Source organism: Vicugna pacos, chromosome 4 (genome assembly GCF_048564905.1).
Source record: "Vicugna pacos chromosome 4, VicPac4, whole genome shotgun sequence".
NCBI lineage: Eukaryota > Metazoa > Chordata > Mammalia > Artiodactyla > Camelidae > Vicugna > Vicugna pacos.
Window position 1 is genome coordinate 21,566,322 of NC_132990.1, and position 19,026 is coordinate 21,585,347.

General features: G+C 36.7%; 2 protein-coding genes across 2 annotated transcripts in view; one reads left to right on the plus strand and one right to left on the minus strand.

Moving 5' to 3' along the window:
- HAUS6 (HAUS augmin like complex subunit 6) overlaps positions 1–3,861 on the plus strand; it is a 34,582-nt gene extending 30,721 nt beyond the window's left edge. The window contains exon 17 of the mRNA XM_006208266.4: positions 642–3,861. Coding sequence (XP_006208328.2) covers positions 642–703 — 62 coding nt within the window. The 3' untranslated portion in view covers positions 704–3,861. The remainder of the gene's footprint in view (positions 1–641) is intronic.
- A 938-nt stretch (positions 3,862–4,799) lies between these two features.
- RRAGA (Ras related GTP binding A) lies at positions 4,800–7,004 on the minus strand. The gene has a single exon (XM_006208267.4). The coding sequence runs from the start codon at positions 6,668–6,670 to the stop codon at positions 5,729–5,731; it is 942 nt and encodes a 313-aa protein (XP_006208329.1). The 5' UTR covers positions 6,671–7,004; the 3' UTR covers positions 4,800–5,728.
- Between the last annotated feature and the right edge of the window lie 12,022 nt (positions 7,005–19,026).

Below are 19,026 nucleotides of genomic sequence, written 5' to 3' on the forward strand. Positions count from 1 at the left end.
CAACATGGATCGACCTAGAGATTGTCATACTAAGTGAAGTAAGTCAGATAAAGACAAATATATCATTTATATGTGGAATCTAAAAAAATGATATAAATGGTATGTATATGATATAAATGATATTTATGAAACGAACAGATTTACAGATAGAGAATAACTGTAGTTATTCTTATAACTTATAGTTACCAAAGTGGAAAGGAGAAGGGAGAGATAAATTAGGAGTTTGGGATTAGCAGATACAAACTATTATATGTAAAATAAATAAACAACATGGTCCTACTGTGTAGCACAGGAAACTATATTCAATATCTTACAATAAATTATCATGGAAAAGAATCTGAAAAATGCTCTTAAGACATTTCAGAACAGATAGAGATTTAGTAATACAGATTATGTATAATTCTGATTTGTTCATAATAATTGAACACACTAGTATATTGAAAAGTATTCTAAGACATATATATTGATGTCCTCTAGAGAAAAGGTACCTCAGTGAGAACAGTGGTAATTTTACTGTAGTTAAATATTTGTAAGTGAACTTTTTATTTAAGATTGACATTTGCTACCATTTGGAATTTTTCCTGTTATTTTCTTTGTAGTGTTTACTTACCGTTTTCTCTTTTTTAAAATCAATTTTGCAGAAGAAGAAATCTTGAGTAAGAGCCTTGATGCAAAAGAATCTCCATCTGACTTGAGAAGATGAAGCAGTAGCCCAGTCAGTTTAATTATGCACTTAAATTACACCAGTGTCATAGGATAAAAACTGATTTATAATTTAAATACACATTGTCAGTGTAGCTGTATTTCAAGGTGCAAAAAATCCTAGATAATGCCTTTTAGCCTTCACTCTTGTTTTCAGGTAAGGAGAGTATGTTTGGATTTTGTCTCTCTATATGGATAAAGGATTGAAATGTGAAGTATTTGGAAAGTAAACATCAATTTATGTGAAGCCATTTTGATTTCTTAAGTAATCTGGTAAGCATTAAGTAAATGGCAAAGTAGTAGTTTTGACTAATTTATTATGTTATAATTTGTTTTAACATAAGGATGAGTAGTTTGTGATGTACTTTCATTAAGTGGTTAACATAGTAGCCATTGAATATATTGATCTTTCTTTTTAGGGAAATGTACAACTTTTATTGTTTCTTTATGGAACATTCTGATACGAAACAAAAAAATTGAGAAAAATTTTTTTTAGGGTGTATACTCAAAATGACTAAGTTTGGGAAAGTTCTGAATAGGTTTTATGATGATTCAAGTAGGTTGATCCTGAAAAATGATGTTTGATGGAATAAAGTGCATGTGGTGGTGATAGTGAAGAATAGAGCAGAATGGATTTAGAAAAAGGAGAAAGATGGAAGATGACTAGACACAAATTTTGAGGGACATTATAAATCCATTTAGTGGGTTGTATAGCAGTTTTACATTTAGTCTAATTTAGACTTTGAGAATTTAATTTAACCCTAGTTTTTTTTAACAAACGTAAATTAAAAAATTAGTCTGTGTTTATTGTTTTTTTGGGGGGGGGGCATTGTTTTGGGGGAAGGGAGATAATTTTGTTACTTTCCTCAAAAATCATGAGTTCCCCACTGTCTACAAAATTAGCCTCAAAATAGCTTAAGAAAACTGAACTTGGGGTTAAAATAACTTGTTCATTGTCACACAGCTAAGTCAGCGGTGAAACTAGGATTTGACCCTATTTTCCTTCCTTAATATACCAACAAGACCTCTTAGAAGTAACTAAGGGCTGGGATGTAGGATGTGGCTGTAGGAGTGGACATCCAACTGACCTTCTGGACTCTGAATGGGAGTCAGATGTGAGGCCTCTCACAGTGTCCTGCCTCACTTAAGTCATGACCTCTGGCCAAGAAAAGGGCTTGTCTTTAGCATCCAAGTGAATACATACCATTGTCCTCTGTGAACCAGGAGGAATGAGCTGAGTGTGCACTGGAAGGGTGATAGCACCTACCATACTCCTGTGTGAAGCCCCAACTCTTAACCATCAAAACCTTGTCCATTTGCCAAGAGTTGAAGGGCAGAGCTCTGGAAGTGGATGGTCTTGATAAGTTCATTTCTTCACTCATTTGGGCTTATTTTGGGCTTGTTTGATTCCAGTTTGAAGGCCACTCTTTTTGTGAAAGAGAAGAAAAGCACATATAACTACTACCTTTTTGCAGTGGAAAAGAAAGAGGAAGAGAAAAGCTTCTCCTAAGGTGCTATGTTTTATTAGTTAATACAACAAATTAGACTCTGCAGGTCTGCTGCGAAGTTATTCTCTAGTCTACCTTAAGAAACCCAATATCTATAAATCCAAAATTAACACGTTAGGGAGGAGGTAGACCTGTCATATTAGCATCTACAAAGTGCCAGAACCATTCCTAGATACTTAATACATATTATATCTTTTAATCTTATACCTCTGTAAGATACTGATTATTATACCTATTTTACATATAATAATACCAAAGCTAGGGAGCTTAAATGACTTTCTAAAATAGACTCAAGGAATCATCTGGGATACATCTTTAAGGAAAATGTAGATTCTTTAAGTCTAAAATGGAGATTAAGAATCTGTAGTGTTTTAAATATGTTTCCCTGGTCATTCTTCACCTCAGAAAAAAGCTTGAGAACCAATGCTAGGGGATATAGAGTCACATTTAGCCCTGGGGCACCTTAAAGAAGCCAGGTACATGATCACATACCTTACTACTTTAGGGATTGTTTGCTATCTGATAAGGAAGCTAAGTTCACCAGTAAGTGTGGGCCCTGAATTACTGAGAATCAAAAGATCAAAGTATCTTTGGATATTATGGAGTTATAAAAACTACATTGTTGTTAAGTGAGTCCTACTTGTGATAGGTTGAGCTTTTGGCATTCTTCCCTGTCATTTGTATGCCAGTATTATAAACAAAAGTATCTCTGTCACTTTCTCCTAAATCATTTTGATTATGATTTACTGCTTTCAACCTCTTCCTTACGTAACCAATACTGCTCACATAGCTACTTTTTGACCTTAAGGGATTGCTTTGATCATGTCAGTTCCTTGTTTAATGAAGTGACTGTTCAGTGGAACATCTCTTTGTTCCATTAATGCTTCATTTGCTAATTCCAGAGTAGAGTTCAAATTTAAAGGCATATAAGGTCCCTTCCATAGGTTCCTCTATTCCCCCTTCCACTTGATCTTCCACATTTTACTGAAATGCTTTGCTGAGCATGGGTCTTTAGAAATCTTAATTCACATTTCTGAAGCTAGAATATCTTACCTTCATCTCCCAGCTAATCACATTTTTAGCTGTGCTTTAGGGTTCAGAACAAATCTCACTCTTACCTTGAAGTTCTTTATCCACGGGCCTATCCTTTCTCTGAAATCTATTATCTTAACTTTTAGTCACTTAGTGTTTTTCATTTACTGCTTTTATCATTTTTTTCACAGTTGGATGTGATTTCTCCAGTTATATTGATTATATACATACAGACATACCTACGTAGATGTGTGTATGGCTTGTGTCCACACATACATATGCTCCAAGGGCCATAGATCATCCTTAGCAGATATTGAAGTACTGGAATTGTTTTCTTTGCCTCATAAGTGATGGAATTAAAGGAATGGTAAAGAGGGAGGGCTCCTTTGTTGCTGTAAGAGTACTTTTTCTCATTACATTCATAGCAGAATGTACCTTATTTTATTCACTGTTCATAAGATGAAGGTGTATTAACTGACTTCTGTATCAATATGAAACTTTAGATAATGCCAGTATGTCCTAATTGTCTTAAATGTTTAAAGAGGACAAGCATGTAATGTTGCTTAACATATTAACATGTTATCAAGTGGAATAAAGATAATAATGTTAAAGAAAGTCATTTTGGGGGAATTTAATTGAAAACAAAAATACCAGTATTTTGAAACTGTTCTTTACCATGTGTTTCTTTCTTAAAAATTTTTAATTTTTAATTTTTTAAAATGGAGATACTGGGGATTGAACCTAGGACTTCCTGCATGCTAGCTACCACTGAGCTATACCCACCCCTCACCTTCCCATGTGTTTCTTAACCATGATCTATGAAGTCAGTTTTACCTAAAGACAGAAATTCTTGAGACCTCTATAAAAGGAAACCTTATTTTTTCCTTGCTCTGAGTATACTGAAATTAATGAAAATTTGTTTAAGGACACTTTCCTCAATGTAAAGAAAGTATTTGCTAAAGTAAAATACCTTTTTATAAAGGTTTTGAAATTCCCTATCACTTATGTTTAATGTCTGTATAGAGATAATGCCTCATTTGTAAAATGAGAGGTGAGGAGTTGATCAGAGGTCTCTTGGCTCAAAGATGGGATACTTAGATTTCATTTCAGACAATCTATAAGGCAGCTGAAGTGGGGCATTTTAGTCTGTTTTTTTGACTTCACTATACCATATTGCCATTCCAAAATCGGAACCTTAGAATCCTTCCCCCAAGGTATGTAACCTAAGAATCTGGTTCAATATAATCCAATTTCCAGATAGATACAGGTGGGAAAGCAGTCTTGCCCAAAGTGAAACACTACTCTTTGAGAGATGTCACTTCCTGGGCTTTAGTTTACTCAAATCTATAAAATCAGGGAAATTATATGAAGGAATAATGCACACCTAAAAAGATAGAAGGAAGTAGTGGCATGTAATGGTTAGGATCTGAAATCATACTGCCTAGGTTCAGCTGCATGACCTTAATAAGGTCATATCAGTTTTCTCATCTATTAAAATACAAATAAAAGTAATTACCTCACAAGTTGTGAGTGTTAAATAAGAAAACACACCTCAAGTATTTAAGAATACCTGGCATTTATTAAGGGCTCAACTACTGAGCTAGGCTTCACATCCAGTAATTTGGGAGTGGGGAGGAGGACTGGCTCAGTAGGTGGGTACTGACAGCTTGACAGTACTGAGTATGTGCCAGGCACCATTCTAAGTGCTTTTCATGTTTTAATTCAACCTTAACAATCCAGTGAGGTAGTGCTATTCTTAACCATATTTTACAAAAGAGAAAACAAGCACAGTAAAATTAGGTACCTTGCCCAGTTCACAGAGCTAGTAAGTGAAGACTGGAATATTAACCCAGGTTGTCCAGCTCTAGCCCATTCTCTTAACCATACTGCTACAGTTGCTATGAAACATTGCTAAAACAATGGGGGCTGAGATCACAAAATCAAATTCACCAGTTAAGCAATACTTGTAGGTAATCAGAATCTATAGATTTATTATTAACCACCTTCAAGTTATTTCAAATAAGACCATATTTTAAATTGCTAACAGCAAATGTTTATTCATGATTGAAGCCAAGAATTTATAAATGTATTTTAATACCTTGCTGATAAAATAACATTCCATCTTTGCAATCTGGTAAGCAATACAGGAAGATACTGTAAAAGCTTTGATGTGTATATCTATTATAACCAGGTATTCAGAACACACATACACACACACACACACACACACACACACACACCACCTACTTTAGTGTTACACCATACCAACTTTTCAGAAAGGCCATCTTGAAGCTCTACTGGATAGCTGAGTAAATAGCGTCCAAGGCTTAAGGACTGGGGAGCAGGGAAGAGAGAGATGGAAGTAGTAAGCAGCACACATTTCAAAGCCCACTTTTAAGCACACGACATTATGAATATTAAGAAAAAAAGATGCGGGGGGTGGGAGGAGGCAATTCAGCATTTTCAGAAAGCGCATTTGGCAATATTCAACGCATAAGGAGGCTGTGCTTGGGACCATCCACTCTCTCCAGCTTCTCAAAGTGTTTCCTGGCATTGCGAATGTTGATCAGAGTAGCTGCAGAAGGGATGGACGGATCTGACATAACCACCATCACGTACGTGTTTGATGTGAAGATGTCGATGAAAGCAGCGAAGTTAGAATTCCTTACTTCCATGCTCTGGAAAGAAGCGGCCAATTTACTGCAGCTCAGCTTGAACTGCTTAATAATGTTGCTGATCTTCTCGAACCGGTGGACGTCGCGCTGCTCTTTGCACTGGTAATGGGAAATGACCAAGAACGTCGCTCTCTCGAACAGCAGAACTTCGTCGGCCTCGATAATTTGGGCAAAATTGCTGAGGTTCATCTCCAGCTGCTGCACATTGGGAATCAACTGATAGACAATACTGGACCAGGCTTTGTAGAGCGTTTCATCCCAGATGGATGTTCGAAAACAAGCGCACTCCAGCGGGCGAGACAAACGCCTCAGGTCTTCCTCTCGCTCTTTAAAAATCAGGTCACGCTGATCCTCCTGAACCAGATCCATTTTGTGCACCAGGCAGAAGATTTTGGCATCAGGAGAGTTCTGGAGGATGGCCTCCAGACACGACTGGTAATAATGCATGTCCTTCTCCAGTTCGCGGCTCTCCACGTCGAACACGTAAATCAGAACCTCGACGTTACGGAAGATGTTGTCTCGCTGGCTGGTGAAGTAATTTTCCATGAAGGTGTCCTGACCGCCACAGTCCCACAGGTTCAGCACCAGGTTGCCCAGAAAACGGACGTGGGAGTGCTCCACATCAATGGTGGCACCCAGGCGCCGGGTGTCGCGAGCGATGTAATTTGCGAAGATAATCGACCTCATGCTGGTCTTCCCCGACCCGCTCTTCCCCATCAACAGCACCTTTTTCTTCATGGCTGTATTTGGCATCACCCGCCGGAGCTGCCGCGGACTGGGCCTCGGGGCGCGGCCTAACTGCAGCGCGCAGGGAGGGAGGGAGGGGCCGGGGCTTGCGGGGACTCCGCCGGCTAGGCCGCACCGCTGTGCGGTCAGGGAGGCCGAAGGTACAGGCTCGGAGCTGCAAAGGCAGCGGCTGCGGAGCTCTTCCTCAGACAGGAGCGCCGTGGGGCGGAGGGCTACAGCCGCTACGGACCAACGCTCGCCTTCCGGAGAGAGGAGTCTCTGCGGCTTTGCTGCCACCCACTTCCGGCGGCGATCTCGCGAGAACCTGCGCGCTCAGCCGTCGCTGCTCAGCCAGGTTTCACAAACCGCTTTTATAATGAAACCCAGCTGGGCCCACCTGAAAAAGAAAATGGAACAGAACCCAGGACTATGGTGTTCTGTCGTCCTATTTAAATCCGTCTTACGGTTGCGAGATGGACGTGTGTGGGCGGTTGGGAGAATGCTGCCATCTCGTGGCCGAAAACCCCGAGCCCACCACTCCGCGCTTCAAGAGCGCGGTGTGCTTTTGGGAGCTTTCAGGCCCGGGCAGCAGACAGGTGAAGCAGAGGAAGGCGGAACGTCTCAGCCCTTTTAGGCATCCCCACATTCCCTGCTTTACTGAGTACAGGGGTAGGACAGATGAAAACTGTACCAAGGAGGAAAATGAGACTCCCAGAAATAAGTGACTGACCAGGGCTACACAGCTGGATGGTAGTAAATCCCTACAGGGAGATATCCTGACTCCGTTAGTGCTTTTCCCACTTGGAAGCAAGTTCATTTCTTACACCTGCTTTTCCGAAAATCTCTTCCTTTAGAATTGATAGTGAGAATTCCAAAGCAATTGTACATTACGTCGGTCCTCACGCTAACCCTATGAATAAATAACCTTATTTTCACGTCAGTGTGTCGAAGCTTATAGGGGCTAAGTAACTACCAAGTTATGCATCTATTAAATGATGAAATGCAATGTGTTTATTTTTAAAATATAAATTGTATGTATTTAAGGTGTACAACGTAATTTGATATACATAGTAAAATGATTACAGTGAAGCTAATTAACATATCTTGTATAATTACCTTTTTTGTGTGTATGTGGAATCTGGAATCTACTCTCTTAGTAAATTTCCAGTATTCAATACAGTGTTAGCTATAGTTATTACGTTGTAGGTTAAATCTCTAAACTTACTCATCCTACGTAACTGCAACTTCGTATCATTTGACGAGTATCTCCCCATTTCCCTCACTTCACCCTGGTAACAACCATTCTCCTCTCTGCTACTATGCATTTTGACGTTTTTACATTCTTCACATAAGTGAGATGATGAAAGCGTTTTTCTTTATGTCTGGCTTATTTCAGTAAGCCTGATGCCTTCCAGTTTCATCCGTGTTGTGCAAATGATAGGATCCCTCCTTTTAAAGGCTGAATATTATTTCACTGTGTATATAAACCACCATTTCTGTTTTAAACATGAACATTTTTATATTGATTTTATGTTTAAAACTTAACACATTTTACAGTTTTCTAAGACAACAAGAATGTTCTCTAATACCATATTCTACAATTGGATGTTGACGTAGATTTTAGCTAAAATATACCAACAGTAGAATTCCCACTGTCCCTTAGAGAAGTTGAATTTTTTTATTTTGAGCAATTAGTTATTTAAATTCTTCTGGTACTTATATTGGATTTTGGTGATTTTTTCTATCCAGTTTTTTTTGAGATATACTTGACATATAACATTGCATTAGTTTTAAGTGCACAACATAATGATTTGCTATACATACATATTGCCAAACTATTGCCATAATAAGTTTAGTTAACACTCATCCCCTCACATAGTTACAATTTTTTTCTTGTGATAATAAGTTTTGAGATCTACCCTTAGTAAATTTCAAATATACAATACAGTATTGTTAACTATAGTCACCATGCTGCACATTTACATGACCAGAACTTGTTTATCTTATAAGTGGAAGTTTGTTCCCTCTGACCACCTTCACCTATTTTGCCCACCCTCTAACCTCCACCTCTGGCAACCACCAATATGTATCTGTGAGTTTCTCTTTTTTTGAGATTCCACATATAAATTAGATCATACAGGATTTGTCCTTCTCTGTCTGACTTATTTCACTTACATAATGCCTTCAAGGTCCATCTATGTCATTGCAAATGTCAGGATTTCCTTCATTTTTATGGCTGAATTTTCTCTCTGATATATATTGATATATTGATATCAATCACATTTTCTTTATCCATTCATGCACCAGTGGACACTTAGGTAGATTCCATGTCTTGGCTGTTGTAAATAATCCTGCAGTGAACATTGTGGGTGCAGATATCTTTTAGAGATAGTGATTTCATTTCCTCTGGATATATACCTAGGAGTGGGAATGCTGGGTCATATGGCAGGTTTTTCCTCCTTTATTCATTTGTTTTAATTAATTATTTAATTATTTAATTGAAGTATAGTCAGTTACAATATGTCAGTTTCTGGTGTACAGTATAATGTCCCAGTCATACATATACATACATATATTTGTTTTCATTTTCTTTTTCATTAAAGGTTATTACAAGATATTAAATATAGTTCCCTGTGCTATACAGAAGAAATTTGTTTTTTAATCTATTTTTATATATAGTAGTCAATATTTGCAAATCTCGAACTCCCAAATTTATCCCTTCCCACCTTCTTTCCCCAGTAACCGTAAGATTGTTTACTATGTCTGAGAGTCTGTTTCTGTTTTGTAGATGAGTTCATTAGTGTCTTTTTTCTTTTTTTAGATTCCACATATGAGCGATATCATGTGGTATTTTCTTTTTCTCTTTCTGGCTTCACTTAGAATAATAATCTCCAGGTCCATCCATGATGCTACAAATGGCATTATTTCATGCTTTTATATAGCTGAGTAGTATATCATTGTAAAAATATACCACAACTTCGTTATCCAGTCATCTGTCGATGGACATTTAGGTTATTTCCATGTCTTGGCTATTGTTTATAGTGCAGCTATGAACATTGGGGTGCATGTGTCTTTTTGAATTACAGTTCCCTCCAGACATATACCCAGGAGTGGGATTGCTGGATCATATGGTAAGTCTGCTTTTAGTTTTTTGAGGAATCTCCATACTGTTTTCCGTAATGGCTGCACCAAAATACATTCGCACCAGCAGTGTAGGAGGGTTCCCTTTTCTCCACAGCCTCTCCAACATTTATCATTGATGAATAATGGCCATTCTGACTGGTGATACCTCATTGTAGTTTTGATTTGCATTTTTCTGATAATTAGTGACACTGAGCATTTTTTCATGTGCCTATTGGCCATTTGTGTGTCTTCATTGGAGAACTGCTTGTCTAGGTCTTCTGCCCATTTTTGGATTGAGTTGTTTGTTTCTTTCTGTTATTAACTTGTATGAGCTGTTTATATATTCTGGAAATTAAACGTTATCAGTTGCATCATTTGCAACTATTTTCACCCATTCCATAGGTTGTTGTTTTGTTTTGCTTGTGGTTTCCTTTACTGTGCAAAAGCTTGTAAGTTTTTTGAGGTCCCATTTGTTTATTTTTGCTTTTATTTCTATTGCCTGGGTAGACTGCCCTAGGAGAATGTTGCTGAGATTTATGTCGGATAATGCTTTGCTTGTGATTTCTTCTAGGAGATTTATAGTGTCTTGTCTTATATTTATCCTTTAAGCCATTTTGAGTTTATTTTTGTATATGGTGTGAGGGAGTGTTCTAACTTCATTGATTTACATGTTGCTGTCCAGTTTTCCCAAAACCACTTTTTAAGAGACTGTCTTTTCTCCATTGTATATTTTTGCCTCCTTTGTTGAAGATTAATTGAGCATACGCTGTGGGTTTATTTCTGGGCTCTCTATTCTTTTTCAGCAGTGAAGTAATCTGGATCTGGATTTCTCTTTGTTTGGAGATTTTTGATGACTACTTTAGCCTCCTTGTGTGTTATTGGTCTGTTCAGGCTTTCTATTTCATCTTGGTTCAGTCTTGGTAGGTTGTATGTTTTGAGAAATTTATACGTTTTTTAAATAGTTAATCCAGTTTACACACATATAATTATTTATAATAGTCCCTTGTGATCCTTTTTATTTCTGAGACATTCATAGTAATATCTCCTCTTTCATTTCTGATTTTATTTGAATTTTCTCTCTTTTTAGTCTAGTGACAGGTTTGTTGATTTCATGTTTTTCAAAAAAAACCAACTTAAGTTTTGTTGCTGTTTTCCCCTATTCTCTATTTGACTTATTTCTGCTCTGGTCATTGTTATTTCCTTTTTTCTGTTAACTTAGTTTTAGTTTCTTTTTCTTTTTCTTTTTTCTAGTTCCTTGAGGTGTAAAGTCAGGTTGTTTGAGATCTTTTTTTTAAATGTAAGTGTTTATTATTACTTCCTTCTTAGTACTGCTTTTGCTGCATCCCCAAAGAACAATTGTTTTTGCTTTTGTTTGTTTCAAAATATTTTTGAATTCTCTCTTGGTTTCCTGTTGGATCTAGTGATTATTCAAGAGTGTGTTGTTTAGGTTCCATGTATTTGTGAATTTTCCTGTTTTCTTACTTTATTGATTTCTAGTTTCATTACATTCTGATCAGAAAAGATTCTTGGTATGATTTTGTTTTTAAACTTGTTAAGACTTGTTTTGTGATCTAATGTGATTTATCCTGAAGAATGTTCTGTGTGCACTTAAGAAGAATGAGTGGATTCTTCTGCTGTTGGGTGAAAAGTTCTTATATGACTATTTGATTTATAGTGTTGTTCAAGTCCACTGTTTATTGATTTTGTGCCTGGATGTTCTGTCTGTTATTGCAAGTGGGGGATTGAAGTCTCCTACTATTATTGTATTGATGTCAATTTCTCCTTTCAGGTATGTCAATATATGTTTTGTATATTTAGGTGCTCTGAGGTTAGATGTGTATGCATTTATAACTGTTATATATTCCTGCTGAGCTGACGCTTTTCTCATTATGTAATGACCTTCTTTGTCTTTAAAGACAGTTTTTTTGTTTGTTTGTTTTGACTGAAAGTCCACTTTGTCTGATAGAATTATGGCCACTCCTTTTTTTTGTTTTGTTTTATTTTATTTTGTTTTGCTTTTTTTGTTACCATTTGCTTGGAGCATCTTTTTCCATTCCTTCACCTTTAGCCTATTTGTGTTCTTGAACTTAAAGTGAGGTTCTTATAGACAGCATACAGTTAGATCTTGGTTTTCTTATTCTTTCAGCTACTCTGTATTTAGTCTATTTACATTTAAAGTAATTTTTGATAGGGAAGGATTTTATTATTGCTATTTTGTTAAGTGTTCTGTTTGTCTTATAGTTCTTTTGTCCCTCTTATCTATTGCTCTTTTTCTTTGTGGGTTTTGTATGTGTGTGTGTGTGTGGTGAGGTTTGATTTTTTTCTTTTGTGTAACAACTACAGGCATTTGCTTTGTGATTACCAAGGGCCTACATAAAATATCTTATAGTTTTTGCAGTTTATTTTAGCGGATAACTTAACTTCACTTGCATAGAAGAATGCTCCACTTTTACCTCTTCTCCACACTGTGCTATTGATGTCGTAATTTACATCTGTTCATAGTATGTATTCATTAACATAATTTAGTTATGGTTGTTGAAATGGAATTTGAGCCATATAGTATAACTGCGGGAACTACTTGCCTACCAGTAGGACACACTGCCCTCCTAAAGATGTAGCATTGTTCTGTCCTTGGTCTTTTAAGTAGGTGAATAAATCAGTGTTATTCAGTATCATTTATTCACAATTTATCAGTACCATCAGGTTACTTTTAATTTCCACAGGACATTTTTAATTTCCACAGACTATTTCTTATTCTGATTGTTCCTTTAAAAATATAAAACTATTTTTTTTTTGATTAAACATTTTTTTTCTCTCTGAGGATATTGTTAACATTAGAGAAAGTTTTCATCTCTGTTTAGTCTTGATTTCTTCCAAATTCCTTTTGTTTATTCTTTTGTTTTGGTCTGTCTTTCTTCATGTTAGAAACTTTCCACAATTGCCTAGTGATCTTCAGCTGTCTGCTCCTGTTTAGTCAGGTAAAGCCTGTGGGTAGCACTGGCAAACTATGAGGTTCATTGAAAGGTGATCTAGCTGAGCCATTTCTTTGAGGACACTTCTGTCACCTGCATCTTTAGATTTGTTCTATTTGGCTGGTTTGATTTTCCCAAGATTCTTCTACTGGGCTGGGATGACTCTAAGCCTGATAAACAACATTCTGGTCATTCTAGGAGAAGAAAGCTGGGGTCCTAATATTCAGTTTACAGGCAGACTTCACTTGATTTTCCAGTTTTCAATATGACACCCCATTCCTCAATGTCCTTGGTGTTTCCCCAGTTCAGAGACCCTCTATTTTACTCTTTTCATGCAATAAAAACTGCTTGTCTTAGGGATTAGTGGGAGAGGAGCAGTTGCCCAGCTATGTGGAACTGGGGACTCCTCTGTGGGTCTAATTGCTTCTTTTTTAAATTTATTATTGAGGTGTAATTGATGTACAATATTTTATTAGTTTCAGGTGTATGACATAGCGATTCCCAATTTTAAAGGTTATATTCCATTTATAGTTATTATAAAATATGGCTATATTCCCTGTGTTGTACTGTATATCCTCTAATTGCTTTAAACGGGTCTCCAATCAGTCCTCCTGTTTCTAGTGTTTTACTCCCACTGATGCTTCCAAATCTTGACTATTTTAGAGGTTCTGTGATGAAAATAATGCTTCTTTCTGGCTGTCCCTGCTGCTGGCTAAGGATTCAGCTTTCTTGAGTCAGCTAAGTCAGTTACCATTCTTCCTTGTGCTTTTCTGCTTCCCCAGATTTGATGTTATTATCACATTTCCTATCTTTATCCTTGCCCACTCATCCCATCACTCTCATTTTAGTAGGATTTTGGAGAAAGATAAATCTACATGTTTAATCTAACACCTTATTGGGAAATTTAAAAAAATCTTGACCTAAATTATTCAAAACTAATTAATAATAATTTGATAATGATACTGAAGGGGACATTCTGTAAGTGATTTTTCTCTTAAAGAATACTTCATTGAGGTATAATGTATATACTGTATAATTCATCCATTGTATTTAAGTGTGCAAGTCCATCACCACAGGTCATTTTTAGAATATTTCTACCACCCTCAGAATTTCTTTTGCTTCTATTTGCAGTCAGTCTCAACCCCCAATCAGAGACCCAGGCAACTACTGTTTTGTCTTTTCTCGCTACAGATTTGCTTTCTCTAGAAATTTTATGTAAGTGGAATCATACAATATATAATTATTTTGTATCTGGCTTCCTCCTAGCATAAGGTTTCTGAGGCTCATCCCTGTTGCTACATGTATTAGTACTCCATTTGCTTTTATTGCTGAATAGTATTCCATTGTATGGACATATACTACCACATTTTGTTCATTCATTAGTTGATGGAAATTGGAGTTGTTTTCAGTTTTTACACCATTATAAATAATGCGACTATGAATATTCATATTAAAGGTTTTGTGTGGATGTATGTTTTCATAGATCTTGGGTAAATACCTGTGGGTGAAACTACAGTAAGTATATGTTTAACTTTTTAAGAAACTACCAAACTTTTTCTGAAGTGACTGTACCATTTTATACTCCTACCAGCAATGCTTGAGATTTCCAATTTTTTTCACATGCTTGGCGACAATGTTGTGTTACAGCCATTCTAATGGATATGAAGTGGAATCTCATTATGGTTATAATTTGCACAGCCCCATCAGTGATTATTGATGTGCGTTGTGTTGGAGACCTTGAAGACTACCCCCAGGCTCTATGATTTGTTAGGAGGAATCATAGGACTCAGTATGTAGTCATGCTCAGGGCTATGGTTTATTACAGTAGAAGAACTCATAGCAAAAGTAGCAAAGGGAAAGAGGCACATGAAGTGAAGTCTGGAGGAAAACAGGCACAGGAAGGGCTTCCAAAAGCCCTTTCACAGTGGAGTCACACCGGACTCCTCTAGCAACGAGTTGTGACAACACATGTGAAATGTCATCTACGATGAAATCTTGTTAGGGACTCAGGGCCTAGGGCTTCCAGGGCTTTTACTGGGGGCCAGTCACATAGGCACCATCTACCTAGCATATACCAAAATTCGAGGTTTCTAGAAGGAAAGTAAGTATTCAGCATAAACCATATTGCTTACAAATTTAGGCACAGTGAGCCATTATTATTAGACAATGATGAGAACTCTCCCTAAATCCAAGTTCTTAGCCAAGGGCAATCCTTGCAAGCAGGACTTTTTAAGGAAAGCAGTTTCAGTGTTGCTTTATTAACTCTTTTCTGCACAAGCATATTTTTGTGTGCTTATTAAGCATTCATATATTTTCTTTGGTGAAACATATCTCAAGATCTTTTGCTCTTTTGAAATTGGGTTGTGTTACTGTGAGTTGTAAGAGTTCTTTGTATACTCTGGATAGAGTCCCTTATCAAATAAGTGATGTGAAAGTATTTCTTCCAGTCTGTACTTGTCTTTTCATCTTCTTAACAGTGTCTTTTGAAGAACAAAGTATTAATTTTTATGAAGTCTGATAAGTCAATTTTTTATTTCTAAGAATCATGCTTTTGGTGTATAACTATCTGTCTAACTGAAGGCACTTTGTCTAACTGTTTACATATATGCTTTCTTCTAGAAGTTTTGTAGTCTTTAGGCTTTACAGTTAAGTTTATGATGCATTTTGAGTTAATTTTTGTATGAGGTGACTTGAGGGTGTAAGTTTTTTTGTAATTTCCCATATATGGGTATCCAATCCAGTCATCCCAGCATCATTTGTTGGAAAGACCATCCTTTCCTCATTGAATTGCCATGTCACTTTTTTCGGAAATCAATTGATCATAGATGTAAGAGTTTATTTATGGACTCTCCATTCTGTTCCTTGATCTGTGTGTCTATCCTCAGCCAATATCACGCTGTCTTGATTACTTTGGCTATAATTTTGATAATAGGTTTTGAAATAAGTCTTTGTTGTTCTTTTCTAAAATTGGCTATTTGCGGTTCTTTGCCTTTCGTGTAAATTTTTAGGATTGGCATACCAATTTATTTTCTTTTAAATTTTATTGAAGTACCATCAGTTACAATGTGTCAATTTCTGGTGTACAGCGCAATGTCCCAGTCACGTATATACACATACATATATTCATTTTCACATTCTTTTTCACTATAGGTTATTACAAGATATTGAACGTAGTTCCCTATGCTATACAGCAGAAACTTAAAAAAATCTATTTTTATATATAGTGGCTAACATTTGTAAATCTCAAACTCCCAAATTCATCCCTTCCCACCCCTTTCTCTGGTAACCATAAGATTATTATGTTTGCGAGTCTATTTCTGTTTTGTCGATGAGTTCATAGTGTCCTTTTTTTTTCTTTCTTTCCTTTTTTTAGATTCCACATATGAGTGATATCATATGGTATTTTTCTTTTTCTTTCTGGCTTACTTCACTTAGAATGACCATCTCTAGGTTCATTGGCATACCAATTTCTATAACAAAAAGTTTGCTGGAATTTTGATAGGGATTGTATTGAATTTCTAAATCAGTTTAGGGAGAATTGCCTTAACAATATTGAATATTCTAATCCATGCACATGGTATATCTCTCCATTCATTCAAGTCTTAATTTCTCTCAGCAATTTTCACTGTAAAAGTCTTATACTTAGAGGATAAATTTATTCCTTGGTGTTTTATTCATTTTTATGCTATTGTGAATTGAATTATTAATTTAACTTTTGGATTGTTTGTTGCTAGTGTATAGAAATTCAGTCGATTTTTTGTAATTGATCTTGTTTCTGCAGCTCTGTTTAGCGTGTTTCTTGTTTCTAGTAGTTCTTAAAAATATATATATATGTATATATAGAGAGAAAGTTCTTAGGATTTTCTACATATAGGATCATGTCATCTGTAGATACAGTTTTATTTCTTCCTTCTCAAGCTCGATGCCTTTGACTTCTTTTTCTTTTTCTTTTTTTTTTTCTTTTTATTTCACTGGCGAGAACCTCCAGTAGGGTGTTGAATAGAAATGTTGAGAACAGACATCTTATCTTGTTCCTTACATCGGTGGGGAACATTCAGTTTTACTAATAAGCATGATGGTAGATGTAGCTTTTTTTGGTCAATGCCCTTTATCAGGTTGAGGAAATTCCCTTCTTATCCTAATTTCTTGAGGATTTTTAAATCAAGAGTGAGTGTTAGATTTTTGTCAAACGTCTTTTCTGAATCTATTGAGAAGATCAAGCAGTTTTGTCCTTTATTCTGTTGATACAGTATATTATATTAATTGATTTTTCAGTGTTAAAACAACCTCATAGTTCTGGGGTAAACTCCTCTTGGTCATGCATTTAATCCTTTAAATATATTGCTGGTTTCAGTTTAATATTTTAAAAGAATTTTGACATTTATATTCATGAGAGATACTGGTCTATAGTTTTTGTCTGACAATTTGTCTGGCTTTGGAATCACAGTAATACTGGCCTCATTGAATTAATTGGGGAAGTATTCCTTTTTTTCTGAAAGAGTATGTGTAGGATTGGTATTATTTCTTTCTCAAGTATTTGGTAGAATTCACCAGGTCCCCCTTATGTATCCTTCTTGATACTTAACATCGTTCATAATGATACACTTGGTAATATTTCAATCACCTGCTTCTCCCTCTAAACTAAGTTCCATGAGGTCTCTGTCCCTCACCTCTATCATTCATCACAGTGTCTGGCTCATCATAGGAGATTAGTCAGTGTTTGTAGAATGGCTGAATGGTTGAATGACAGATGCCCAACTTGTGTGTCATGATGGGCTAGTCTTCAATTGGTGCCAGTGAAGTTTAGCAATCCCCCAAAATTTAGGATGCTAAAAAAAAATTTGCTCAAGTGCTTTGTGCTCAGAAGACTATAAATTTTTAACAATGTTCTACAAATAGTAGATTTTCCCATGGTATTCAGCAATGAGTTTGTGGGGTGGATTATAAGGTCACAGAATAAAAATTATGTCGTTTCCCTGAGTGCCAATTTTACAAAAAGATTTTGGGGGGAAATATGAAAGATGGCCATTTGAAGAAGTAAATGTAAAATTTTAAGATAAAAGTGCCATTTGCAGTGGTCCCTAAGATCTCCAGCTTACCCATTCATTCTTTTTCCTAGGGGGAAATCTTTGAAAAAAAAGATCAAAGTGGGCCTGAATCCCAGCTCTAGTACTCAGTAGCTGTGTGACCTTGCCTTTACCGCCTGGCTTCAGTGTCTTCATTTGTAATATGGGTATGATAGATTTATGTCAGTTTTAAGAGACAGACTAGAGAGCTTAAAGGAAAGCAAAAGTGTTTAATGCATAGCAAGTGAGAGTATATTCTTCGTAGGCAAGGCCATTTTGAAACAGGGTTTGAGAGGTGTTTATATGAGCTGAGTTGGCGGAAACTAAAAAACACGGGCAGTAACAAAACAGAGGGGTGTTGTCCCGTCTGGCACAAGCTCTACAGAAATGTCAGTGTTGAGGCTGTTTTATCTACACCATCTTCATCTTTCAAAACCTCCACCCTCTGTTGAGGGCAGGGATCGGGCAAGTTGGGAGTGCTGTTGGTTGTTGACAAGGCTGCTATTCACAAGTTTGACTGGGGGCATGGTTCTCATCCAAGTCTGGGGACACGAGTAGGATATTCTTCTTCTGGAAGATTCATGGATTACGTTTAGGCAGCTGTCAGGAGAAGGCTGGTGTTCATCACCATAGTTCCTCTGTAAGGGCCATATGATGTTCCCTGTCAGTGGCAAGGGGTGGCATGCAGGCTTGTCTTTGCCTTCCAATAGCTTCCACCACTCCCTCATGTCCCCCTAGGTTTCCATCCTCCCCTTGAGGGACCTGATCTCCTACCAAGAAGGCAAGGGGCAGCTTCACCCTACACTGTTCTTAAGTATGATCAGTAAGCTTTGCTTCCCTCTGGATTTACCTCTTTTGACTTTGTAGAGTTGGGGCCAGTGAACTCCCTCTGTAAAAAGTCATATAATAAATATATTAGCTTTTGTGGGCCAAGAGGCAAAATCAGGAGTATTTCCACACATTTTTGGACAAAATTCAAAACTTTATATGTAGGCACCAAAATCTGACTTTTATGTTTCACGTGTCATGTAATGTTCTTTTAATTTTGCAACCATTAAAAAATATAAAAAAAAAACTGTTCTTAGATTGCTGGTCAAAGGCAGGTGGCCAGCTGAATTGGACCTGTTGGCAATAGTTTTCTGCTCGCTGTTCTGGAGCCTAACATGGAAGAAAAAAATACAAAAAAACTCTGGATATTAAGCGTTCTGCAGTCTAAGATGAC